This window comes from Canis aureus, chromosome X (assembly GCF_053574225.1).
Source record: "Canis aureus isolate CA01 chromosome X, VMU_Caureus_v.1.0, whole genome shotgun sequence".
In the NCBI taxonomy this organism is placed as follows: Eukaryota; Metazoa; Chordata; class Mammalia; order Carnivora; family Canidae; genus Canis; species Canis aureus.
Window position 1 is genome coordinate 109384292 of NC_135649.1, and position 27864 is coordinate 109412155.

Consider the following 27864-nt stretch of genomic DNA (forward strand, 5'->3'; position numbering starts at 1 on the left):
TCCATGCCAGTTGTTGGCTCTGTGCTTTGGTTTAGGCTGTTTCTTTGGAATGCTCTTTCCCATTTCTTCATGTAAAGGGTGTTGCACATTCTTTGGGATGCAGCGTGACTCTTACCTCCTGGAGGAAACACTCTTGGGTCCATTTCCCCTTACTGGTTTAGTATCCTTCCTCAGAGCTCCTGCTGTGCCCGTGACAGAGCCCACAGCTGGCACTTCTGGAAAACTTGACATTTTGGATTCAGGCTCTGATGGCTCTCTTGGCCAGGTACCCTTGTACAGGGTGCAACCTGCACAACCATAGTCACCCTGTTTTTGGCATGTAGTAGGCATTCAGTAAATGTTTGCTGAATGAAACATCTTGAGAGCTTTCCAAAGCCTTGTCACAATTGAACTCTTCTTGAATGGTGGCATCCAGAACTGAACACACCAGTCCTTGTAGGTAAAGATCTTATTAGGTTAGGTCTGACCAGCAGTGGGGCTGCCAGAAGGTTCTAGAATCACCCTGTTAATCCCTCGATGGTAATACGTACTACTCTACAGTCAAGAACCTGCATATCCATGACCTTCTCCTGTATAAGCCCTCAAGCCTAACCTTCACCATCATCTCTATCTGTGTAATTTGCTTTTCCTACTAGTGTGGAGAAGCTTCTCTTTGCTGATTTCTGCCCTTGTTCCCAAAGTATCACAGCCTCTTTGTTCTCTGGTCTTTTCTTCCATGATGGTGTCAACACCAGGAACTGTCAGCCACTCTGCCCCTCAGTTTGGGCCACTAATTAGTCATTAGGTTTCAAGTGAAGTGCTGAGTCTTTCAGGATGCTGTATGTGACCAGCGGGTTGTTGTTGTTGTTTTAATCGATCCTTGGACCAGCATTGTATCACCCCCGAGGGCAGTGGTACAACCGTCTGGGCTGGCTGGCTGTTACCTGTGTACTTGGCCTGTTTTGTTGACTATCCCCAGGATGCTTGGGCCCCGTGGCCAGCACCCAGGGCCTCTGACAGTCTACGAGCACAGGAGTCCTGATTCTTCGATGTGGCTTGCCTCTCTCAGAGCTTATTCGATACTGAAACAGGGCTCTAACTACATACAGAGATCATTTCCTTCCCACCCAAACCACTTGTACACTCTGCTTGCCCTTTTTCCCCCCTGCTCACTCTGGTATTACCCTGGCTCTCAGCCAGCTTGATAAATAGAGGAAGTTGGATGAATTTCCAGCCTCCCTGATGTCATGGTTTGGGGCAGTCTGCAACTGGGAGGTTTCAGTTAATCCTAGCAGTTGGTGAATTTGCTGTTCTTCTCTGAGAAGTTTCTGTTCTGTGCCATGTCTTACATAAGTCGATACGGTTCCTTTTGTGACTTGCCCTTTCCTTTCAATGATGTAAGAAGACTGAACATTGGCAGTCACTATGTTTTGTTCCTGGAGGCTTGTGGTGATTGGGTCCTGATTGCTGTTTAGTTTCTGTGGGAGATAAAGGATGGTGGGTGTGCGGCGACAGTGGCAAGGAAGGGCCCCGGGGCTGAAGGATGTGCAGTTCTTTCATTACATTTAGGCTTCTCTGTCCATCAAGCATTGCACATCATTACTTTTGACATTCTTTTCCACAACTTGCTCAAGTGAGTTCCTGCTCCTCGGCTGGGAGGCTGGTTTCTTGGCTCTGCAACCAGAAGTCTTTGTGCTTTCATTGGGGCCTTTCTAATTAGATTAGGGCAGGGCCAGGGGAGATGGCCTCTAGCTGAGTGAGTGATGGTATTACCTCCTACTTAGCCTCCCTCTGAGCTCCATTTGGGAGCTCTTTCTGGAGAACCTGGATGGCTTGCTCTCTGCTTTTCTTTGCTATAAGAAATGTATTTAATTGCATAAGTGATACACAAATACATGTCTTGTGTTCTGTTGGGCTCCATCCTTTTCCTCTATCACACTGCTTCTGTGGAGGCTTGGTGGGGTTCCTTCCAGGCTTTTTCGTGCGCATTCTTGTCACTACACAAATAAGCATGCATATATATAGTTTTGCTTGTTTCTTAACAGAGCCTAGTATATGTATTATTAAGAAACTTGATTTTTTTTCTTTTGGCTTACATGTATTCACAATCTCTATATGTCAATACGTGTAAATCAACTTCATTTTCTCAAGCATTGCATAATATTCCATAATATGGATGGACCATCATTTATGTATCTATTCATCCACTGATGGAGACTTAGGCTTTTTCCCCCCTTTACACAAAGCTGCAATGACAGCTTTTTTGTGTGTCAGTATTTCTGTGCAGACAACCTCTGGAATGAGAATTTCTGGATCAAAAGGTATGCACACTTAACATTTTCAAAACCTAACTAAACTATTCTCTCAAAGTTGACATTTCCAGTAGTGTATGTGACTGTTCATTTCCCCACGTGCTCTCCAGATTTGAATATTACTAGCCTTTTACATTTTTTCATTCATTGGGCAAAACAAATTTTGTTGTTGCTGGACTTCTTTTTCTACCTGAAAGTACTCCAAAGGAGCAAAGAGAGCCTTATGTTGTTGTTTATTAATAAATTTGGTGACCAGGAACCATGAAGTGTGCTTCATTGTTGCTGTCAAAAAGGTTTTGAAGAGGTAGTGTGCTAGAGGTGTGAAATTTCATCAAAAATCCCTAGGTAGAAAATCTTCCGTTTACACAAATGTGAAGTGAAATTATTTCCATACTCAAGTCACAATCAATTTGTTTCTTTGTTTGATTATTTGAATGTTTTTCAATTATTAATCCTACATTCATTCCACTTGAGCATTGTGCCATGTGTTTGTAATTTGTTCATCTTAAGACAGGATGACATGCTTGGCCTTCATTTTTGTCTTCTTTAAACATTGCTTAATGAAGTTTTCTGACATATCAGGCTTTATTAAAAACTACGTTTAAAAATATTTTTGTTTATTTATTTGAGAGAGAGGGAGAGTGAGAAGCAGACTCCTTGGTAATAAGCGGGGAGCCCAATGTGAGGCTCTGTCCTAGGACCCCGAGATCATGACTTGAGCCGAAGGTAGACGCTCAGACCAACTGAGCCACCCAGGCGCCCAAGAACTACTTTTTAAAAAATATATATTTTATTTTTTTAAGTAATCTCTACAACCATTGTGGGGCTTGAACTCGTAACCCCAAGATCAAGAGTCACATGTTCCACTAACTGAGCCAGCTGAGTGCCCCAACAACTACTTTTTTTTTTTTTAAAGAATGTATCATGATCAATAGAAACTCACATGACTCCTTATTTCTTCACTTAATTTATATCTTGGATTCCTCCCTGAGCATTGAACTTCTGTCTGTTGACTGAAACCAGAAGTAGGTCAGTTGGTTCCAAGATCACCTACAGATTGTTTCCTCTCACACATCTTGATTTGAAAATCATTATTCTTGTATTTCACATGAGGGGATACCATTGTGTGGCATGACTGTCCTCTTCGAATTGATAGCTATACTAGTGTTTTGGTTTTGAAGTAAAGCATAATGGAATATTCTGAAAGATACAAGTCAAGTTGTCAATAATGTGGTCTGCCTTGGGTGGGCATACTCTTCCTTTTTGCTGGTATGCATCTGTCTTGTCCCTCATTCTTATCGTTGCCAGTTACCCCCACCACCCCCTTTCAACTCTGAGCCAAACTTAAAAATCAATAGAGTTCTCTTTTTGGCCCCTCTGTGGAGAAAGAATTCTACCTTTGGCTTTAGAGGCACAAGAGACATAAATGGCCCAATTGTTGGTACCAACGAGTTTAGGTTCTAGGGAAGTTAAATCACAAAAACATGTTAAAGCATCTAACAAAGAATGATTTTTAGAAGAGACTACCCACCGCACCCCCCCCAGATCCAGTCACTGCATTGTCCAGTACCCCTGTCCTGCTGTTAATGAAGCCTGAGACGGAGCAGTAATAGACGCTATTATAACATTAACATGGTCAACCCCAACATGGGCTTCCAGCTGGTCTTCCAGTTCAAAACGAGTTCCTGAGGAGCAGGGTTTACTTCCTCCATTTCGTTTGTTATCTCTGCTTCCAAGTTCAAGCCCTGGTATACAAGCAGAGGGTCTGTGGGCCACAGCCGAGGGGCTGACAGTAGCTTGAAGCATTATGGTGCCGAGAAGGCCCACTTTCCATTGATCTAATTTTCTTTTTCTCATTTTCAGATTTGTGCAGAGTCTCTCCAGCTTTTCTTTTGAATTTCCTGCTGTCAGGTGAGTGAGGCTTTTTTTTTACATGATAATGTTGTAGACATAACGAACATGTTTGGTTGTTTTCTTTATTTCTCTCAAATGACCTCTCTCCATTTCAAATCCCCATCCCCTTAACCACTGTATTCCTTTTTGTTTTGTTTTGTCTTTAAGTCCTCACTCCTACTTGGAGCCTTTTTCTTCAGACATTTTCTTTTCCTTGGGGATTCTGTTGTGGACCCATTTCTCTTTGCTAATCCATTTGTTTTTTAAGAACTTTCAGAAATGCGTACATGTTTTGAAGTCACTTGGTGCGGTAAAATCTGGGGAGGGAAAATGATCATTTCCAGAGAATCTCTTTGGGATTTGGTTTCACTCTTCCCCTTTCCTTCCTTCTCCCTGGACTGGCTTCGCTGTCTCCAACAGCTCTCCTCATGCTTTGAAGTGGGCTATTGAACATTCTCTGTTTTACTTAAAGTGCTGTGCCCATGCAGTTTCCAAAGGCTCCTCCCAACCAGATTTCTGCTCCTAACTCTCTTCTACACAGAAATTTTTATTTTTTAAAATTTTTATTTATTTTCTTATTTTTAAAAGAATTTATTTATTTATTTATTTATTTGACAGATTGAGAGAGAGAGAGAGAAAGAGAGAGAGAGAGAGAAAAAACAGGGGGAGCAGGAGAGGGAGAAACCAGCTTCCTGCTGGGCAGGCAGCTCCATGTGGAGCTTGATCCCAGGATCTGGGATCATGACCTGAGCCAAAGGCAGACACTTAACCGACTGACTCACCCAGGTGCCCCTATACAGAAAATTTCAAACCACTACTGACTTACATTTTCTGTTTCCTTTGAGACTCGTAAATATTGGTTATTTCTGGGACTTCACTGTTGTAAACAATAGAAATCTTGTAACCAATGCAAGTATTTATTGCAATTAATATAAATTATAATGATCCTATTGTAATTTAAATGATAAATAACAACATGGTTATTATGTTAAATGCTGATACCTTATTATTATAGATAAGGTTAAAGTATCTGAGCAGGATCACCCAGCTAGTAAATGGCCAAGCTGCGACTTGAAGCAGGAGTTGGCATGATGTGATGACAAAAGCAAGGAAAGGCACAAAATATTGGTGGCTGGTTCGCTTTTCTCAGTACCTCACTTCTAATCAACTATGATCTTCTGATGATACAAACCATGTACTTCCTCCCCATCTCCCAGTGCAGGTCACCATCTTGAGGATGCTTTTAAGGAGAGTCTCCTATTTTTCTCTTCTACATATTGATGGAATTATTATGCAGTCACAGATTCCAGACCAAATCAATTAAAAAATCTTTTTTGAGTGCCTGCGATGGGTGGAGTTGCATGCTGCTGGGCTTGGGGTGAGGTGGAGACCGAGAGTCTATATATACAAGGATATTGTGTTCTGGTGCCTTGTTTTTGTTTTCAGGCTAAGTTGAGTCTCATGGACCATGAAGAGAAAGTTAAACTCACTATTTATTTGGCTACACCAATGACCAATTAATCTAAGCTCATTGGTCATAAGGCTATAAGTTCTTGAGGGCAGGAAAGATATCTGTCCTGTTTATTGTAGTATCCTAAGTCCCAAGCTTAGTACCTTGCATGTAATAGAACCTCAACACATTTTTATGAACTAGATGATTGATCATAGGAAATAATTCCCCGATCTATTTACATTTAGGACCAGAGTGTACTATAAACTTGTCTAATAATTATGCTTATAATAATAGCTCACACTTCTTGACTATACAAAGTCCTTCATTATATTACTTCATTTCATTTCTATAGAACCCTATGAGGTAGAGTCTATCATCATCTTCAATTTTTAGATGAAGAATTTAGGTCCAGAGAGCTTAAGGAACAGATGAAGGTTACACTCTAAGTGGTGGAGCCTGGGTTCGAAGGCCGACAGATGGCTCTTCCAGGCAAGCTCTTGTTCATCATATTTATCATGCATGGGAAAGGAGCCTAAAGAATGAGGGGAGAGACAAGCAGGCTTTCGCTTTGCCTTGGGCAATTCATGCATTGGGTAAAGAGGCTGGCCGATTGTAGGTAGGACAGTGGAGGAGTTTGGATGTGAGTGAGGGAGGTGGAAAATATCAGACCTTTCACAGAGTTTTGTATTTGTTTACTTTAAGTGCACAGTTTATTTCTAATCTTGCACATCTGATATTGATTCACTTATTTTATTGAATAAAGCTTTTCCCCCCTGAGTTAGAAAGCACTTAATGCTTATTAAGGAAATCACTTTGCACTGCAGAAACCAAACAAATCGTGTCCTTCCTTCCATTTGCTTCTAGAGACATGAAAGCTTCATATTACCATCTCATGCTGGATGGTTCCCCATTGACCTGACTTTGTGCTATGACCAATGATATGCAAGGCTGCCATCTTGGAGTTCAGATGCATCACATACCAGTTAACCCAGTTTCTGTTGTCATTATTAGGACATGGGCTTTTTTGGGCACATGAGTTGTCATCTCTCTTACTACAGCATTGTTGGCTTTAGTTCTTGGTGACTTTATCTTCAAAAAATTTTGTTGCTGAAGTTCGGAATGGTTCCTTTTGTCCTGTATTTATTCAGATTACCCCAGTTTACAAGATTTGAAATTGCTGCTAGACATTTCTGTGAGCATTCCAAAGACTTCTGTAAATAGTCTCATTTGATTTATAAAATGAGTAAAAAGTGGGAGGACTTTCCTTGTCAGGTTTTGGCATCATGGTTATCTTAGGTTGGTAAAAATGAATTAGGCTGTACTCTCTCTCTCTATTCTTAGAGTTTTTGTGAGATTGGAATTCTTGTTTTTTAAATATTTGATAGAATCATGGGTGAAAATATCTGGGACTGGACTTTTCTTTGTCTTTGGGACAATTTTTGAGACTTTTAATGATTATACATATATTCATATTTACTATTTCTTCTTGATGGTTATATGCATAGGGATTTGCCCATTTCTAGCTAGAGTTTCAAAATTATTGAATAATGTTATCCCTAAACTCCTTTTATCTTGTATGTTTATTTTTTTTTAAAGATTTTATTTATTTACTCATGAGAGACACAGAGAGGGAGAGAGAGAGAGGCAGAGACACAGGCAGAGGGAGAAGCAGGCCCCACGCAGGGAGCCTGATGTGGGTCTCCATCCCAGGTCTCCAGGATCACGCCCTGGGCTGAAGGTGGCACTAAACCGCTGAGCCACCCGGGCTGCCCTATCTTGTATATTTATAGCATTTTCAGTTATGTTGCTTTTTAAATCCTTTTCATTGGCTATTTGCTGATACTCGCTCTTTCTTTTTCCTTCCCCTCTCCTTCTGTCCTCCCCTCTTCTTAATTTTGCCAGAATTGTCTTCCCAAAGAACAATCTTGGCTGTGTTAATAACCTGTATTTTATGTGCTTTTTTCTATATCACTGTTTTATGCTTTTGTTTTATTATTTTCTTTCTTCTTATTTGGGTTTAATTTGCTGTTCTTTTACAAACTTAATGAGAAGGAGTTTAACTCATTAATTTAAAGCCTTTCTCTTTTTTTAATAAATTTTATTTTATTTTAAATTTTATTTATTTATTCATGAGAGACACACACAGAGAGAGGCAGAGACACAGGCAGAGGGAGAAGCAGGCTCCCAGTAGGGAGCCCGACGTGGGACTTGATCCCAGGACCCCAGGATCACGCCCTGAGCCAAAGGCAGATGCTCAACTGCTGAGCCACTCAGATGTCCTGCTTTCTCTTTTTCTAATATGTACATTTATTTATTTATTTTAAAAATATTTTATTTTTAAAAATTTTTATTTATCTTGAGAAAGAGGGTGTGAGCAAGGAATGGAGTGGTGGGGGGAGAGACATAGGGAGAGAATCTCAAGCAGACTCCCCACTGAGCACGGAGGCGATGCAGGGATACAGGGTTTGATCCCAGGGCCCCCAAGATCATGACCTGAGCCTCAGGTAGACCTTTAACTGACTGAGCCACCCAGAAGCCCCTAAAACATTTTATTTTTAATTAATCTCTACACCCAGTGTGGAGCTTGAACCCACAACTCCAAGATCAGGAGTTACATGCTGTATGACTGAGCCAGCAGGCACTCCTCTATTAAATTTACATTTAAAATGTAAATTCACTCTAAAGATCTTTAGTTCTATCCCACATGCTTTGAAATACAGTCTTTTTATTCTTGATCAAGTCAAACATTTTCTAATGTATGTTATGACTTCTTCTTTGACCTGTAAGTTATTTGTTAAATAACAATGATTGATTGATTGATTGATTTTAAAGATTTTTATTTATTTATTAATGACAGAGAGAGAGGCAGAGACACAGGCAGAGGGAGAAGCAGGCTCCATGCAGGAAGCCCGACGTGGGACTCGATCCTGGGTCTCCAGGATCATACCCCAAGCTGAAGGTGGCAGTAAACCGCTGAGCCACCAGGGCTGCCCTATCTTTTTTTTAAAAAATGATTTTTATTTATGCATTCATGAGAGACACAGAGAGAGAGAGGCAGAGACATAGGCAGAGGGAGAAGCAGGCTCCTTGCAGGGAACCCGATGTGGGACTCAATCCCGGACCCTGGGATCAGACCCTGACCTGAAGGCAGAGGCTCAACCACTGAGCCACCCAGGCGTTCCAACAATTTATCTTTTTATTATGGTTTAATTGTCTTATAGTCAGAGAACATGCTCCTTTTCCCTTCTCCAATTCTGTAAAACATTTTTGAGACTTCTTTTTTTTTTTTAAGATTTTATTTATTTGACAGAGAGAGAGAGAGAGAGCGAGTGCCAGAGAACACAAGCAGAGGGAACAGCAGAGGGAGAGGGAGAAGCAGACCCCCTGCTGAGCAAGGAGCCCGATGAGGGGCTCGATGAGGGGCTTGTTCCCAGGACACTGGGATCATGACATGAGCTGAAGGCAGACACTTAACGACTCAGCCATCCAGGCCACCCCTGAGACTTCATATATGACTTGGTTTTCATAAATACTCCCAAGTGTAGTAGAGGGTTCATACATGGTCTTTAAGTCAGATTGGTTAAATTTGTCATTCAATATTCTATATCCTTAATGACTTATTTGAATTTTACCAAATAATGATAGAGATGTAAATTTGTCATCTTTCTATTTATTGAATCAAACCTTTTATGAATGAACCATTTTATTTACAGGTACAGCTTTTTGCTTTAAAATATAATTTGTCTGATATTAGTATAAATGTATTTTCTTTTGATTAGTATTAGCATTACATATCTTTCCCATTCTTTTATTTTCAAACATGTTGTATCATTATGTTATAGTTGTGTCCTTATAAATAGCATATTTGGATTTTGTTTTTTTTCCAGTCTGATGATTGTTGCCTTTTCATTGAATCATTTAGTCCATTTATATTTAATGAATCATTGATTCGTGTGTGTGTGTCTATGTATGTGTGTTTACATTTACCATCTTCTATTTTTCCTAATCATTCTTTGTTTCTTTTGCTCCCTTTTGGAGTCTTTTTTCAAATTGACTGAATATTCTAAAGCCCTCCCCACCATCCACTTGTTAGGAAGTTATGTACCCCATCTCTATTTTTTAGTAGCTGCTATAAAAATCACAGCATCTACCCAACTTTTTCACTGTCTGAAGATAATCCATACCTTTAGCCTCCTCTAATATAAGGATCTTAGAAGATTTTAATTTCTCTTCTTTGTTTTATTTTAAAAGATTTTATTTATTTATTCATGCAAGACACACAGAGAGAGTAGAGATATAGGCAGAGGAAGAAGCAGACTCCCCACAAGGAGCCTGATGTGGGCCTTGATCCCATGACCCTGGGGTCACAACCTGAACCAAAGGCAGACACTCAACCACTGAGCCATCCAGATGTCCCAAGATTTTAATTCATTAATTTCATTTTTTATCTCCTAATTGAGATATATATCTCCTATATTATGTAATGTATATGTCATTTTTATGCTATCACGTTTCACTTATCCCTGCAAGATATTATTATTAATGTTTTATATAGTTAACCTTCATTTGTTATGCTAAGCTAAACAAATCAATCAGAGAAAGATCATTATATGGTTTAACTCATATGTGAAATTTAAGAAACAAAACAAAGGATCATAGAGGAACAGAGGGAAAAATAAAATAAGACAAAATCAGAGAGGGAGACAAACCTTAAGAGACTATGAACTATAGAAAACAAACTGGGGTTGCTGGAGGGGCAGTGGGTGGGGGGATGGGGTACGTGAGTGATGGACATTAAGGCATATGATGTAATGAGCACTGGGTGTTACATGCAACTGATAAATAACTGAACTCTATATCTGAAACCTGTAAGACACTATGTTAATTGAATTTTAATAAAATAAGATAATTTTTAAAAACCCATTCATTTGGATTTACCAGTATATAGTGCCACCCTTGGCTTTGGGCACCTGGGGCCTCTGGCCTCTGTCTCATGCTTTAGAAGTGCCCTCTCTGGCCCTTCCCTAATCATACCCCTCACTCCAAGGGTGAGAAGTGTGTGACATAAAGAAATGATGCCCACCTGGAACCTGCCTTACTCTTCCCCCAACCCATGTTCCTAGATCTTGCTGTGGGAACCTGGGACCCTGGAATTCCCTATCCAGTCATTGTGTGCCTATTTCCAGGACCCAAGCAGGCCTCTTCTCCTGGGCAAGTCATGTTGCAGATGTCCATACCTTTAGACTTAAGGGATGACCAAGGGGTAGCTGCTTACAGGGAGAGAGAGGAGTTTGGATGTACAGGCTGGGGTGTCCACATACATGTGCACAAACCTCTTATATTTTGAGATGGAGCCTTAGTGGAAGAATAAGGGCAAATTGGACCTTCTTTTATTTATTTATTTAATTTCAAAAACTTTTTTAAAAGTAAGCTCTATGCACAATGTGGGGCTTGAACTCAACAACCTCAAGATCTAGAGTCACATGCTCCACTGACTGAGCCAGCCAGGCACCCCTCGACCTCCTTTTAAACTCTTGACCTGTTTATCACAAGTGTTCAGAATGGGCCTGCTCATATGCTAACCATTTTCTGTGTTCTTCATTCCTTGTTGCATCTCAGATCTTACATCTTTTGCCCGAGTGCATCTTTCAGGATTTGTTTCAGGGAGTATTTGCAGGTAGTGAACAATATCCTAGTTTCTGTCTGGCTTCTGACTTCCATTATTTCTTCTGAAAAGATTACATGCTCCTTTGAAGGCTAATTGCCTCGTTTTCTCTGGCCACTTATAAGGTTTTCTCTTCGTCTTTGGTTTTCTTTAGTTTCGCTATTTTGTGTCTAGGTGTAGATTTCCTTTTATTTCTTGTAAAGATTCTTTAGACTTCTTGAATCTGTGGATGGATGTTTTTCACCAGTTTGGGGTCATTCAATCATTATAGTTTCAAACATTGACTTTACCCTCCTTTTTGAATTTTTAATAAAAATATTTTATTATTTGATGGAGAGAGAGAGAGAGCACAAGCAGGGGGGAATGGGAGAGGTAGAAGGAGGCAACCCACTGAGCAGGGAGCCTGATGCAGGGCTCCATCCCAGCCCCTGGGATCATGACCCAAGCTAAAGGCAGATGTTTAACCAACTCTTTTTTGAATTTTAAGTGTATGTTAGACCTTGCATTTTTTTTCTCCATGTCTCTGAACTTTTGTATTTCATATCTGGAACTCAGGTTTGCCCATAACCTCTGGCATAAATGGTTTGTTTCTATTACCTCTCTGAGTTCCTGTTTTCACTTCACCTTTGGCCTGGGGATTCTTTTCTATCTTGTCAGCTCTTTGATTTATTTAAGAAAATGATCTTAATATTTCATTTGTAATTTTTTATTGTCTTCAGCAGAATGTTTGGTCTAAATAACTGAACCCAACATATTCTTGGAACATGGAAGAAATTTTTTTTTCTGAGGTATTTGCTGTATCAGGGTCTTTTAGAAGAGTTCAAATAAAATTTAATTATGCTATTTTTTCTTTTTAAAGATTTTATTTATTTATTCATGAGAGACAGAGAGGGGGGGGGAGAGAGAGGCAGGGAGAGAGGCAGAGACACAGGCAGAGGGAGAAGCAGGCTCCAAACAGGAAGCCCGATGTGGGACTCGATCCCGGGACTCCAGGATCACACCCTGAGCCGAAGGCAGGTGCTAAACCGCTGAGCCATCCAGGGATCCCCTAATTATGCTTTTACTAACAGTTTCTTGGTGCCTTTTTTAGAGTAGTTAAGCATATAACCAGAGACTCTAGGGAATAAAAAAAAGCAACCTTGAGATCTCTGACTTCGTTGACAGTTAAATGATCCAAGTCAATGGCTTTAATTGCACTGAGATCCTCTTCAGTACCTCCCTTTTAAATTTCCCCTTGTACAAGTCTGGTTAACCAATACTTATAACTCAGTGTAAATATCTCAAAGGCACAAAGTCTTCTAGGAGACTCAGGGAATAATTACCACACCTCTTGTTACTTAGGTCAAAAATATTGATCATTGCATATATCATAGCCACCATGGTATAATCAAATATACCATGGTATACCAGTCAACCAGAGGTAATAGAGTATTCCCCTTACCCAGACCTACCCTAAGGTGGTATCAAGCTATTACCCCACACACACACTTTTAAATCTTCTTCTTCAATTAGATAGATAAATTTATCATTTATTGCCATTCAGGGTTACACTGATGACATACTTTAAAATATGTCTTTGAAAATATGATGAGTGATAGTATTTTTAAAGAAATTGAAGAGATCTAGAAGAATTTCTTGGAGGATTACAAGCAGGGCCATGGTATACCAGTCATGTTGCTTGTGTACCGTACAACCCCAGGGGCTGCCATTCACATCAGTTTCCACAACCATTAAAGGGGGCCTGGGACCAAGGTGAAGCTTGGATAATCTTTTATGAGTGATTGTCTAGTGGCAAGGTCTAGATTTTACCATTTAAATGCCAGCAGATAGTTTTCTTTGCAATTGATGTGATCTTACCAGCCATCTTTAGCACCATGAAAATTTGCTAAGCATCAGTGGCTGTTTAAATCATCTTTCTTGGTGATCCGGATAGCATTGAGCTAACCCAACTTAAAACTTTTTTTAATTAATTAATTAATTAATTTATGATAGTCACACAGAGAGAGAGAGAGGCAGAGACACAGGCAGAGGGAGAAGCAGGCTCCATGCACCGGGAGCCCGATGTGGGATTTGATCCCGGGTCTCCAGGATCGTGCCCTGAGCCAAAGGCAGGCGCTAAACCGCTGCACCACCCAGGGATCCGAGCAAACCCAACTTAAACCACAAGCTGAAGAAAAGTTCTAGCTCAAAAAGATAGAAATGACTTTCACATATAATGAATAAGGCTTTCAAAATCCATAGATTTCCCTCTTTGATCAATGATCCTAGGACTTTATGGCTTAACAGGGTGTTCTCTAGCTTATAAGAAGGCAGTAGGAGCTGCATTATTTTAAATACCATAGAACTTCTATTAGGAAATGTATATTCAGTCTTGAGGAAAGATATTTCAGGCTTGACCATTGAAAGCAGTTTTTTCAGTGGTGTCTGGTCTGTATTAAGTCCTTGATCCATACTCTTTTTTCAAGATGGTTGCTGGAATCACCCCTCATTCTGGCCTTTCCTGCTCTGAGAGTTGAGTACAAGCTCTCTTCAGTGAAAAGGCTCACGCCTTTATTTTGATCAAAGGCCCAAGTTACAGCACATAATAACCAGTCACTGTGTACCATGACTAATTTAACTTTGACCCTATCTTATATACTACTTAGGAGGTCCTGCCCTAGGAGTTGGCAAAGCTCAAGAATGAGTTTGCAGAAATTTTGAAATTATATAACAGAATTTTGAATTTGTCGATTCATTTCACCTGATGGACTCAGAAGTTTACTTCCAAGGAGATACCTTCTCAGGAGGCCAGTACTGTGGCCTGGTAGAAAGAGTAGGAGTCCCACCAAATAGCCACATGGCCTTGACCCATCTCCCAGAGCATATTGGGCTTCTTCCTTCATATGTAGAATAAGTGTATGAGGCTAGGTGAATTCTGAATTCCTTTCCAAAAATAAAACTGCCTTGATACTCTTTCCAGAACGAAAATTAGGTACTTGCATAGTATATCTTCTAAGTCTGTTTTACAAATTCTAGGTAGAATTGAGCCAAGGCATTTGTATAGGAGAGAATTTTTTGGTAGAGGTTTGATTCACAAACTATAGATTAAAAAAATAATAATAGCAGTGCTTTTGGAGGGGGAACTGAGTTGAGAAATAAAAAAACAGATTAATTTTTAAACTTTTATTTTATTTTTATAAATTTTTTATTTTTAAACTTTTAAATGAAACTTTTTGTGACACACGCCTAAGTGTACATGTCAATGAGTTTCAGGAACTGAACACACCCATGTAATCAGCACACAGAATTTACCTGTACCTCAGAAACCCCTTCATGCCCACTTCTTATTATTATTACCCACATCCCCTTCAAGGATAACCACCCTACCTGCTCTTTGCTCCATCGATTAGTTTTGCCTGCTTTTGTATCTCATATGAATGGAATTCTGTACAATATGCATTCTTTCATGTCAGGCTTTTTAATCTAACTTTATATCTCTGAGATCCATCAATATTGTGTGTAGCTGTAGCAGACACTTACATTTTCCTCTAGAGAGACATTGCTACATCTTTGCATTCTGGTTTGAGTGACTCATTTGGGAGGGTCAATAATATGCCATTATGAACAGAGGATAAAAGTGCTGAAGTGGAGAGTCAAACCAGAGGCATTTTACAACTTATTAACACAGTGTATTATTAATGGATAATATAGTTTATTGATTTAAAAAAATGTGAGTCCTCTTTGAAAGGAGAAGGACTTGCCTCTTGTCTAAGGCCTTATCATGCCATTTCCAAGGAAAGAATTACCTCCCTGGTTCTGGTGATGGCTATGAAGTTACAGGATCCTTAAAGATTACAGCTTTGGGTACCTGGGTGGCTCAGTCAGTCAAGCATCTGCCTTTGGGTCAGGTCATGGTCCTGAGGTCCTGAGATTGAGTTTTGCATTGAGATCTGCATCGCTCTGCATCTGCATTGCATTGCTCTGCATAGGGCTCTTTGCTCAGTGGGGAGTCTGCTTCTCCCTCTCCCTTTCCCCTTCCTGCTCATGCGCGCGTGCTCTCTCTCTCTCTTTCTCTTTTCCCCTGTCAAATTAATAAATAAAATCTTAAAGAAAAAAAAAAGGTTGCCAGCTTTTCCCTGAGGCTGAGAAATTGTTTTTTACCCCCGTCTTTCCATGCCCTCGTCTCCGTAACCCTGCCCTGTTTTACCCTGCACGAGCTAGGTGCAAAGTAGGCCCCTGCCGGCCGAATGAGTGAGGAGGCCCGCTAGCATTTTTTTTAAAATTGGAGTTCAATTTGCCAACATATAGCATAACACGCAGTGCTCATCCCGCCAAGTGCCCCCCTCAGTGTCCGTCACCCAGTCACCCCCACCCCCCGCCCTCCTCCCCTTCCCCCACCCCTCGTTCGTTTCCCAGAGTTAGGAGTCTCTCATGTTCTGTCTCCCTCTCTGATAGTTCCTGCTCATTTTTTTCTCTTTTCCCCTTTATTCCCTTTCACTATTTTTTATATTCCCCAAATGAATGAGACCATATAATGTTTGTCCTTCTCCGACTGACTTACTTCACTCAGCATCATACCCTCCAGTTCCATCCACGTCGACGCAGATGGTGGGCATTCGTCGTTTCTGATGGCTGAGGAATATCATTCTTAGCGGCCTCACGGGGCTTCCTTAGCGCAGCGACACAGCGGGGCTGGCGCCGTGGTCGCAGTTTGCTAGATGGGGAAGCCTGGCCCCGGAGAGTAACCTGCCCAGAGTCCCTCAGACGTCGCAGGCCAGAGCCACAGCCTTGGATCTCGCGCCCTTTAGCGTTCCCCGCCGGCGGTGGGCGCCTGGACCCGAGGCCGCCGGAAGCTGCGGTGGCGGCCGGGCTCCCGGGCGCGCTGTGGGAGCGAGTGCCGTCCGCTGGGTCCCGGCCCTTGCCCCGCGCCCTGCGCAGGCAGCCTGGCGGGGGGCTCTCACTTCCACGAGCCCGTGCCCGAGCCCGCGCAGGCTGCGACTTCCGGCGGGCCTCTTCCGCCTCAGCACCCCGCGCCCGCCTCGCCTCGGCTGCTGGTGCTGCCCGCCCGCCGCCCGCCGCCCGCCGCCCGCCCGGCTTCCCCGTCAGCCCCTCATCGTGCGAGACGCAGCCCAGCACAGGATTTGCGAGTCTCGCTGCGTGCCAGGCCCCCTCCAGAAATTTCCTTAATTGCCCCTCAGTAAATATTTGCTGAGTGAATGAATCCGCGAATGGTAAATGAGGCTCTTAGAGATTCAGTTTGTCTTTTGTTTTTAAAGATTTTTTTTATTATTATTAATTCGTGAGAGACACAGGCAGAGAGAGAAGCAGGCTCCAGGCAGGGAGCCCGACGCGGGACTCGATCCTGGGACTCTAGGATCACGCCCTGGGCTGAAGGCGGTGCTAAACTGCTGAGCCACCCGGGCTGCCCTTAAATTCAGTTTTGATACGAACTTTGCTTTTTAAAAAATGTTAACTCTGTCCTGATTACTAAAGATGCAAGCAATGATGATGAACTTGTATGTAATAAAGAGGAAATCCTTTTACAGTATAAGACATAAATAGAAGAATACAGGATTCTCTGACCCCTTCTGAATTTTTTTAAAAGATTTTATTTATCTATTCATGAGAGACACACAGAGAGAGAGAGAGGCAGAGACACAGGCAGAGGGAGAAGCAGGCTCCATGCAGGGAGCCTGACGTGGGACTTGATCCTGGGACCCCGGGATCACGCCCTGAGTCAAACCGCTGAGCCACCCAGGCGTCCCATCCCTTCTGATTCTTAGCATAGTTTTCAACCAGGCTTTATATAGTGGTGATAATTATATATGCGGCGATTTGCGTTTTAAATTTCTTCTCTTGATAGTTTGCATGTATTGATGTTTTCAATAACCAAGGGACCACCTTGCTTATCTTTTTAAAAAATTTTAAGTGAAGTATAGTTGACATACAATATTATATTAGTTTCAGGTGTACAACAAAGTAATTTGACCATTCTGTACATTACCAAATGCTCACCACACTAAGTGTAGTTACCATTTGACATCATACAAGTTTATTACAATATTACTGACTGTATTTTTTTAAAATTTTTTATTGGAGTTCAATTTGCCAACATATAGCATAACACCCAGTGCTCATCCCGCCAAGTGCCCCCCTCAGTGTCCGTCACCCAGTCACCACAACCCCCCGCCCACTTCCCCTTCCACTACCCCTTGTTTGTTTCCCAGAGTTAGGAGTCTCATGTTTTGTCACCCTCACTGAAATTTTCACTCATTTTCTCTCCTTCCCTTTATTCCCTTTCACTAATTTTTATATTCCCCAAATGAATGAGACCATATAATGTTTGTCCTTTACTGACTGTATTTTTTATACTGCACTTCTCATCCCCGTGACTTATTTATTTTATAATTGGAAGTTTGTCCTTCTTAATCCTCTTCACCTATTTTGCCTGTCCCCTCTGGCAACCACTAGTTTGTTGTTTGTATTTATGAGTCTGTTTCTGGTTGTTGTTTTTTTAAAATAGCTTTTAATGTAATATGATATCCCACTGGGTGGTCCTTCCATAATAAACATAGGTTTTGCTTTTAGTAGCCAGTGCCCCATCTGGGATTGCCAGTTCTCTGGAACCAGAGTAATTTAAAGGAAGCAGGATTGCAGGTTGCCTTGGTTAAGTAACTGATCTCTTGGGCATTGCTGTGTTGTGATTATGGCATGCTCTGATGATATGTTTTCCCCTTACTTTATTCCAGGATGTTTTTCTCTGGCAGGCAGTGGGGCCATGTTGGCAGACTTGAAGAAATTTTACTGATGTTCAAGATATTTCTAATTATCATTTGTCTTCATGTTGTTCTGGTTGCATCCTTGGAAGGTAAGGTGCCTGGGTTTTGTTTTTTTTTTTCATTTTTTTCCCTATTTTATCTCTGTGTATGTGTATTCATTTACGATTTTTTTTACGATAAAATAAACATAACATAAAGTTTACCATTTTAACCACTGAACCCCTGGCATTAAATATATTCCCAATTTTGTGCACCCATCACCACTATCCATGTTTAGAACTTTTGCATCATCTCAAATAGAAACTCTATACATCTTAAACAGTAGCTCCCCATTCCTGCCCCTTCCCAGTCCCTGGTACTCTCCATTCTTTCTAGTTCTATAAATTTGCCCTTCCAGGTACCTCAGATAAGTAGAATCATAAAGTATTTGTCATTTTGTGCCTGGCTTCTTTCACTTAGATTGCTTTCAAGGTTCATCCATGGTATATAGTATGTATTAGCATTCCACTCCTTTTAAGGCTTAATAATAATCCATTGTGTATATATACCACATTTTGTTTATCTATTCAGTGTTGATAGACATTTGGGGTATCTCCACCTTTCAGCTATTGTAAATAATGCTGCTATGGATATTGGTGTACAAGTTTGAGTTCATGCTTTCAGTTCTTTTGGGTACATATACCTGGGAGTGGAATTGCTAGATGATAACTTCTTGAGGATCTGCCACACTGTTTCCCACAGTGGCAGCACCATTTTACATCCTACCAGCAGAGCACAAGGATTCCAGTTTCTGGGATCCCTGGGTGGTGCAGCGGTTTGGCGCCTGCCTTTGGCCCAGGGCGCGATCCTGGAGACCCGGGATCGAATCCCACATCGGGCTCCCGGTGCATGGAGCCTGCTTCTCCCTCTGCCTGTGTCTCTGCCTCTCTCTCTCTCTGTGACTATCATAAATAAATAAAAATTAAAAAAAAAAGGATTCCAGTTTCTCTCTCCTCCCCAGCACTATGATTTTCTGTTATTTTGATAATGGGCATGAAAGGGTACCTCATTGTGGTTTTGATTTGCATTTCTTTAATTATTAGTGATGTGGAACATTTTTCATGGGCTTATTGGACACAATGTCTGTTTTTTAGAGAAATGTTTATTCAAACCTTTGGCCCATTTTTGAATTGGGTTGTTTGGGTGTTTTTGTTGTTGTTGAGTTTAAGAGTTCTTTATATATTCTGGATATTAAATTCTTTACCAGATAATATGATTTGCAAATATTGTCTCCAATTCTGTATTGTCTTTTCATTCTCTTAATAGTGTGCTTTGATGCACCAAAGTTTTTATTTTTGATGAAATCCAATTTATCTGTTTACTTTTTTGCCTGTGCTTTTGCTGTCTTATCCAAGAAATCACTGCCAAATCTGATGTCATGAAGATTTCTCCTACATTTTCTTCAGAATTTTAGACTTTTAGCTCTTGTGTTTAGGTGCTTTGATCTGTTTTTAGTTCATTTTAGTATATGTGTGAGGCAAGGACCCAGCATCATTCTTTTGTGTGTTGACATCTGCTTTTCACAGTGTTATTTGTTGAAAGGACTGTCTTTCCCCTTTGGATGGATGGTCTTGGCACCTTTGTCAGAAATCAATTGACCACATATGTGAGGGTCTATTTTTTGGTGTTCGTTTTTAGAAGTATATACTTGAAGGCACTTCTGCATGGAAATGTTAAAGGAGGTAGAGAATCAGCCAAATGAAGCATCATGGTTTTCAGAAGAGAGGGTCTTTAGAATGAAACAAGGAGAAACGTTACCTAAGGAAGGCAGCAAAAAGGTCAGAAATCCTGGATGCAGCATCTGTAGGTACCACAGCCCAGAAAATACAATGCTATGTAAATAGAATTCTTGCCAGCAATTTTTTATAAAGATTTTATTTATTTATTTGAGAGAGAGAGAGCGCACAAGCAGAAGCAGGGGGAGGAGCAGAGGGAAAATCAGACTCCCTGCTGAGCAGGGAGCCTGACTTGGGGCTCCATCCCAGGACCCTGGGATCATGATCTGAGCTGAATACAGATGTTTAACTGACTGAGCCACCCAGGTGCCCCAGGAATGTTATTAAAAAGAATTATTAAGGGCACACAGAGAAATACCTTTCTTACTCAGAGGAGAGGGGCAGGATCAAGGAATCTTCATTGGAGAAAGCAAGTATCTACGAGCAGCAAACACTGACATGTAAACAAAACACCTACACAGCATACACACATGCAAACTAAATGGTAAACCTCCCAACAGGCTAAAACACAATTGACAATACTTCAAAAAGCAGGCCCTGGGACACGTCAAAAAGCCACAATACTTTACAAAAAGAAACAGTAAGAGCTAAACGTATACTGACTGCTTACAATGTTCTGGATCCTGTGTCTCCCCCGCCCCCCCCCCCGCCCCCCCGCCGTGCTTTATACCTACTCACTCTCTTTAGCTTCTCAACCACATCTATGAAGGAGAGATCCTAGTGTTAGCCCCATTTCCCAAATCAAGAAACTGAGTCTCAGAGAGATAGTAAGTTGTTCGAGGAAGTGGCTGACTGGGATTTGTGGCCAGCTCTGAATTTTGTGCTCATAATCAGAAAACCAGAGTTCTCAAACTCTGAAAACATCAGTTCTTAAAATATCAGAATCCCCTGGAGGATTTGTTAAAACATAGACTTCTGGGTCCCTCCCCCAGCGTCTTTGATTCAGTAGGTATAGGGCCGGACCTGAGAATTGACATTTCTAACAAGCTCCCAGGTGATGTTGATGTGATTGGTTCAGAGACTACCCTTTGAGGAAGACTGCCTGTGGTCCTCAAAGACGTAAGCAAGCAGAGCAAACTCCTCCAGATAAATATCACGGGGTGCAAATTCTGTTGTGGTATTGTGATGTCCATGTAAACTATGCTCGCACATCATCTTCTTGGGAGCATTAAAACATCACTGTGGGATTGGCAGAGCAGAAGTCCAATGTCCCCACTCTACTGATGAGTAAATGTCCCCAGGGATGTGATTGGTTGAGAAGTGGTGGAGCCAGACTAGATACTAGATCTTCAGTCTCACATTTCAGTGGTTTTTCCACCACAGGGGTAGATGAGGAAGGAAAGTGAAACATAAGGGGAAAACAGTCATCAAAACCAGAGCGGCTTGGTAGAAATAAGTCTTTTTGAAAAAGTGTATGTAAAAGTGATTAAAATGAGGCAGGTAAGGTGAGTAGGAAAGTGCATGCATGCCGAGGGCTCCCCATGTCTCTCTGACCAAGAAGGATCTATGCCTATATGACAGTGCGTGGAACAAGCCAGAAGTGCCAGGGAGCTAACCCTCCAAAATAGTGAGGGATGAGAGTTGGTGTTGACCTGTGCCAGCTTCCTTGTCCCTTGCTGAGATGATGCTGAGCTGTGTGCTACACACCTAGTAGATTGTTGGATTGTGTCCTACCTCTATAAAACCTGCCCTGATCTCTTCAGAAGAATTAAATCTCTCTCTCTAGTGCTTCTTTTTCTCTTTAGCCATATCTTTTCATACTTTTCACTTATATTACAGCATTAGGTACGTCCTTTGCATCACGAGTCCTTTTCTTGCATTGTCAGTGCCAGGTGAGAGAGGAAGAGGAGGTTTTGGTGGGGCGGGTGGGAAATGAATGGGAGGAAATGTAATGAGGATGGAGGACTTGCTCTGGGCCAGGCCCTGGTGGATACTTTATGTATATCATCTCATTTAATCCTCACAAACACTCATCATGATAGATAACTTTTAGTCTCAGTTTGCAGATGAAGAAACTGAGTGTCAGAGAGATTAAGTAATTTGCATAGGGACTCCTAGCTCAGAGGATTCCCCATTAGACTCTGTAGCTGGTACTGTTCATACTCCACGAGGCTGCCTTGAAAGTGTCTGAAGCCTGAATATACGTGTCACTGAGGTGTGGAGGGAAGATGGAGAGAGAGCCGGGGTAAGCTGCCGGAGAGCAGCCATTTACCCTGGCTCTGGGGGATCTGGACTACAAACACAGTAGCTTCACCCTGGAAGCCTGAGACATGACTCAGTAGATCTTGACAATAAGAAGAGGTAGGTCTGACACTCTCTTGTTAGGCCGCTGGCCAACAGAGAGAATCCTTAGACCTTAATCTCTCAGTTGTGTAATTTGGTGATGTGTGAGGGAATCATCCCTGGTCTACCCGAGGCCCACATGAGCTTTGATAGGTAACTATACTTCTCTAGCCTCCAGTTCTCCTGGGCTGTGCCAGTGCCTTTTTTTCTTTTTTCTTTTTTTGTCTTTGAAGGAGGTCTTCTTTTAGGTACAACTATTTTCCAGAGGATGAGATGACATAATAGTGGAAGATGGTTATAATTTCATCCTTGCAGAATTGTCTTCCCCATTTGGAAACAATTACACATTTGAGCCAGTTTGGTGAGCTCATGAGCTATAATCCCCAACTTTCTCTCTCTGGTCTGGGCCTAGATCTTTCTATGCTGCAGGCATTTCCAGTGATAGGTTCCTTTATAATTCCCCTCTTCTAAAACCTCACTATCTTGTTTCCTCTTACCTTCTCATGTTTTGTCCATCCAAGTCTTTGTTCTAACTTAGGCAGCACATGGTAAAGCTATGGGAGGGTAGACTATCATGCTCCTAAAAGGCAAGGAACCTGTCTTGTTTGGCTTAGTCCTCCAGTACCAGACCGGGTGCTGTACTCCTCTCTCAACTCTGTGCAAATGAGATGATAAATACCATGGCATTGATCTGATGTCCAGCCAACCTTACAGCCTCCCACATTCCCACTACCCCCACATGGGCATTGGGCCACTTCTGGTAGGCCCTGACTCTTTCCCTGGCAGGTAGAAGTGGTAACAGGGAACAGTAAAGGCTCTGGATTGGTTGAGGGGGAAACTGAAAGTAGAGGCCATTGTGTCCCACTCTCCACTTAGAACTCCTCGTCAGAGCTCATAGCAGCCTGTACATCAACATGGGGCCCATGGTAGAGATGAGAGATGGTGACATAGTGTCTTTAGGTAGAGAGAAGGCTGGAGACAGTGTCTCTTTCAAGTCTTTCTTGTCTCTTGTGGGCAGGGTAGAGATTCTAAATGGCCCTCATGTTCCTTGTGGGTAGCTGTGTTGTGAACCAGGTGCAGGGACAGGGCTGTGAAAGTGATGGTGTGGACAATTTAGACCAGGGTCCAGATGAAGAATGTGACAGACACTCAGAGGTGAGACCTGAGGGGACCTGGGTCAGCAAGAGAGGGCCCCCCCACCCCTGGCCAGGGTGGGCTACTGAGAGGATAGACCATGGGTGCAGTGGACACAGCCTTCAGTGGTGGATGCCAACTGGATACTCAGGGACCCCACAGGGTGAGGGAGATCTCTGGAGAGGCCATTGAGAATCCAGTGCTCAACACGGAGTGGTCTCACAGACCTGGGCGCCCTCTCCCTGCTGCCAGAAGGACACTAGCACCCCATTCCCAATCTGGAAGCCATCTTGATTGCCAGAAGGAAGAGGAGGCTAAACAAAAATTGTGCATTTATCTAAAAGACATTAATTTAACTGGAGATCATTGTAGAGCAAAAGAGAGAAAGCTACCTTAAATAATCAGGTTTAAGGATCCCTTTCTTATACCTCTGGAATGGAGGTATCTTAGACATTAAAGGAAGCTCAGGAACATTTTTTTGTGTGTCTGTGTTTGTTTATTGTTGCTATTGTTTGTACATCTAAACTCTATTTATGAATTTTAAACTAACTCTAAAATGAATACATTTTAAACACTTAAGATGTGTTAGGATACTCTGCTATGGATTTTGAAGGTGATCATCATATCCTGAATTCTGCTCCTCCTTCTGGTTTTATCTTTTCAGGTATGAAGAAATATTTAGTGAGGTCCTTGAGGGTAAGGGTGGCAACTTTTTCCTTTCTGTATCCTCCATAGTCTAGCACATAGTAAGTGCTCAATAATTTCTGGTTGTTTGGTTTTGATTTGTGACTCTCGTCTAAAGCCCAGAGATACTCTAAAACACGGGCCTCTCCCTTTAACTTACAGCACCAGCATTACCCTCATCTAAACCTAATGAGTTCCTGTACAACATAGGTTACTCCTCTAATGTTTTGCATAGACCTCAATGAAGTGGCTGTCCGTTGGCTAGAATTACCCTTGCAGAATGGTTTCCTTTCCTCCATATGATAAAGAGGGTCAGCTGATTGCACGTTAGGATTCCTTCACACTCTTCACATTCTGTGAGTTCAATTACCCGGTAGGGACGGTCTTCAGATTCCTAATACATTGTCCTGGGTTACCATGGATCCTTGGAGTCTGCTTCGAACTGAGAACCACTCATCTCGGCTATCTCATTTTTTAAAAAAGATTTTTATTTAAAAAATAATAATAATAAATAAAGATTTTTATTTATTTATCTATTCATGAGAGAAGAGAGAGAGGCAGAGACACAGGCAGAGGGGGAAGCAGACCCCCCGCAAGGGGCCTGATGTGGGACTGGATCCCGGATCCCAGGATCGCGCACTGAGCTGAAGGCAGATGCTCAACCGCTGAGCCACCCAGGCATCCCTCGGCCATCTCATTTCAAGGCTGCTCTTCTATTCAAAACTCTTTAAAAATATATTTATTTATTTTAGAGGAGGAGGAAGAGAGAGGAGAGAGAGACCCTCAAACTGACTCCTCGCTGAGAGCAGAGCCTGATGCAGGGCTTGCTCCCAGGACCCTGAGATCCTGGCCTGAGCTGAAATCATCAGACACTTAACCAACTGAGCCACCAGGGTGCCCCTCCTATTCAAAAATCTTAATGTGAAATTGGAAACAATTAAAAATATTTTTTAAACCACATTGTTTTTACATAAAGTAGTTTCAAAGGCTCTTCAAGTTATAATGAAGCCAATGTATCTCTTGATTTTTAAATTGATAAAAGCTCCAGAAGTGGTTTTTCCTGACTGGTAAATCAGCCAGTTGCCAGTGCTAGCCTTGCCTTGCCCTTCATGGAAAAGTCCCAATATCTCATGGTAGGATCCAGTAGCAACAGCTCCTAATACTGAACATGAAAAATATGAGCAGCAGCTGCAACCCAACTGGATATTTGTGTAAGTCTTCATGGTTTACAGAGCACCTGGGCATACATCATCTCGCCATGTCCCCAATGACATAGGCCAAGAGCATTGCATTATCCTCCCTCAGCTGATGAGAAGATTGAAGCTTAAAGCAATGGGTAAATTTCAAAGTTATTCAGCAAGAAATAGTATCAAAGTTCTGAAAGCAGTTCTCCAGAACTCTGTCCTCTACCCCAGCATGCACAGAGAGCTTGCTTTTGGCCATATGACTATGCTGTAGCCAAGATCCTTAACAGTGGTGATTTTAATCATAAGGAATGTCCTTTTAGACCAGGGATTGGCAGACCTTTTCTATGAAGAGCCAGATAATATTTTTGGAATATTGGGCCATACACAGTCTCTGTGGCAACTACTCAACTCTGTTGATGTAGGCAAAGCAGCCATAGGCAATATGTAAATAGGCGTGGCTTTGCACCAATAAAACTTTTATTACAGACACAGTTGGTGGGCGGGCTTTGGACCGTGGGCTGTAGTTTACACATCCCTGATCTCTAAAACAAGCAGAAGTGGTGTAGTACATACCATCATTTATATGACAACCATCCCTTGCTTTTTTTTTTTAAGATTTTATTTATTTATTTGGGAGAGAGAGAGAGAGAAAGAACACAAGTACACTAGCATGGGGAAGAGGCAGAGGCAGAGAGAGGGAGAAGCAGGCTCCCTGCTGAGCAGGGAGGCCAACCTGGGACTCAGTCCCAGGATTCTGGGATCATGACCTGAGTTGAAGGCAGGTGTCCATTCAACTGAGCCACCCAGGCACCCCCATTCCTTGCTTTTTACTTGTTGGCAGAGCCCTGGCTTCATAGGGTACTCACCTCTTTCCACATCACTCAGGAGTAAATCCTATTTGTTCTAAGCCAACTGTGGAAATACTGTTCCTTGTCAGTGTTTGATTTAGGAGTGGGCATGTGACTCCCTTTTGACCAATAAGACAAATGGGAAAAATCTGCTGGGAGAAATTTCCCCACTCTTCAGTTGAGACTCGAGGAGAAATAGTTCTTCCTCATGACCCACACTGTCCAATATGATTGCCAGTAGGCAGCACATGTGGCTGTTAAATATAAATTAATTAAAATTGAATGAAATTAAAAATTCAGTTCTTCAGTCACACTAACCACATTTTAAGTGCTCCGTAGTCACAGGGGGCTAGAGGTTGCTGGGCTGGACAGTGCAGGTGCAGAATACTTCCATCATCAAGTTCTGCTGGATAGTGCTGTATCCAGACAATTTTGTGTCTGGATTTGATGTCTGAAACAGTGGTAGCTGTCTTCAGAACATTGAGAGGAGGTAGCAAGTGCCAGTGGAAAATGTGGGTGACCTGAGATTTTGAAGACGTTGAGTCCCTGAATGAACAGCATGCTGAGGATGAAAGAACAGAAGGATGGAAAGGACCTGGGTCTCCCTCAGCTGCAGGACCAACCCTGGAACTGTCTGCTTTTGGGTTTCTTGTTAAGTGGGCTCACTGAATGTCCTTAGTGTTTATGGTACTTTTAATCGGGTATTCTGTGACTTGCCCCTGAAAGCATTCTAATGAATATGAGTGTACTTGACAGGATGAGCACTGGGTGTTATTCTGTATGTTGACAAATTGAACACCAATAAAAAATAAATTTATTTTTTTTAAAAAAAAAGATAGTCTATCTTTCTTAAAATAAAAAAATATTTTTCTTTCAAAAAAAAGAAAAGAGTTAACTTTACAAAGGTTTATAGTTAACTCTTGAAAAACAACAACAACATGAGGGTTAGGGGTGCCTGACCCCTGTACAGCCAAAAATTCGCATATAACTTTGACTTCCCAGAAGCTTAACTACTAATAGCCTACTGTTGACTGGAAGCCTTACTGATAACATACACAGTCAATTAATGCATATTTTGTATGTTATATGCATTATACATTATATTTTTATGATAAAGTAAGCTAGAGAAAGGAAAGTGTTATTAAGAAAATCATAAGGAGGGGCTCCTGGGTGGCTCAGTCAGTTAAGCACCTGCCTTCAGCTCAGGTCATGATCCCGGGGTCCTGGGATTGAGCCCCACATCAGGTTCCCTGCTCAGCAGGGAGCCTGCTTTTCCCTCTCCTTCTGCCCCTCCCTACCACTCGTGCTTTCTCTCTCTTAAATAAATAAAGAAAATCTTAAGAAAAGAAAAGAAAAGAAAAGAAAGAAAGAAAGAAAGAAAGAAAGAAAGAAAGAGAAAGAAAAATAATAATAAGGAAGAGAAAATACATTTGCAGTACTGGCCTGTATTTATTGAAAAAATCTGTGTGTCAGTGGACCCATGCAGTTCAAAACCATGCTGTTCAAGGGTCATGCTACATGTCACATCATTTTAAATGCTTCATATGTTTCCTGACAATAGTGACAATCAGATGTTAATCCCTTGTTTCTTAGATGAGGGAACTGAGACTTGGACAGTTTGAGTCACTTCCAAGTTCACACAGCTAGAAAGTGGAGGCAGTGGGATTCTAGAACTTGTGTCCTTAACCATTTTTTCAGTGTTTAGTTGAAAGCAGTTGAAAATGGTTTTCAGTTGAAAATGGTTTTCATACGACTTTGACTGAAACTTAGCCATATTCATTCATCCTGAGATGAGTTTGTACCCCTAGAGGACCAGATAAAGATTGAGGGAGATCTAAAGAATAAAAGCAATAGTTCCACTGTTCTAATCTATTAGAGAGAAAGTTGATACTC

The 27864-nt window shown here is 41.7% G+C and overlaps 1 protein-coding gene across 4 annotated transcripts in view; it reads left to right on the forward strand.

Moving 5' to 3' along the window:
• Positions 1 to 27864, forward strand: part of ADGRG2 (adhesion G protein-coupled receptor G2) — a 130126-nt gene that overhangs the window by 42635 nt on the left and 59627 nt on the right. For all 4 annotated transcript variants that reach the window (XM_077887540.1, XM_077887541.1, XM_077887542.1 and 1 more), the window contains exons 2-3: positions 4155 to 4202; positions 18031 to 18149. In XM_077887540.1, coding sequence (XP_077743666.1) covers positions 18032 to 18149 — 118 coding nt within the window. In that variant the 5' untranslated portion in view covers positions 4155 to 4202; position 18031. The remainder of the gene's footprint in view (positions 1 to 4154; positions 4203 to 18030; positions 18150 to 27864) is intronic.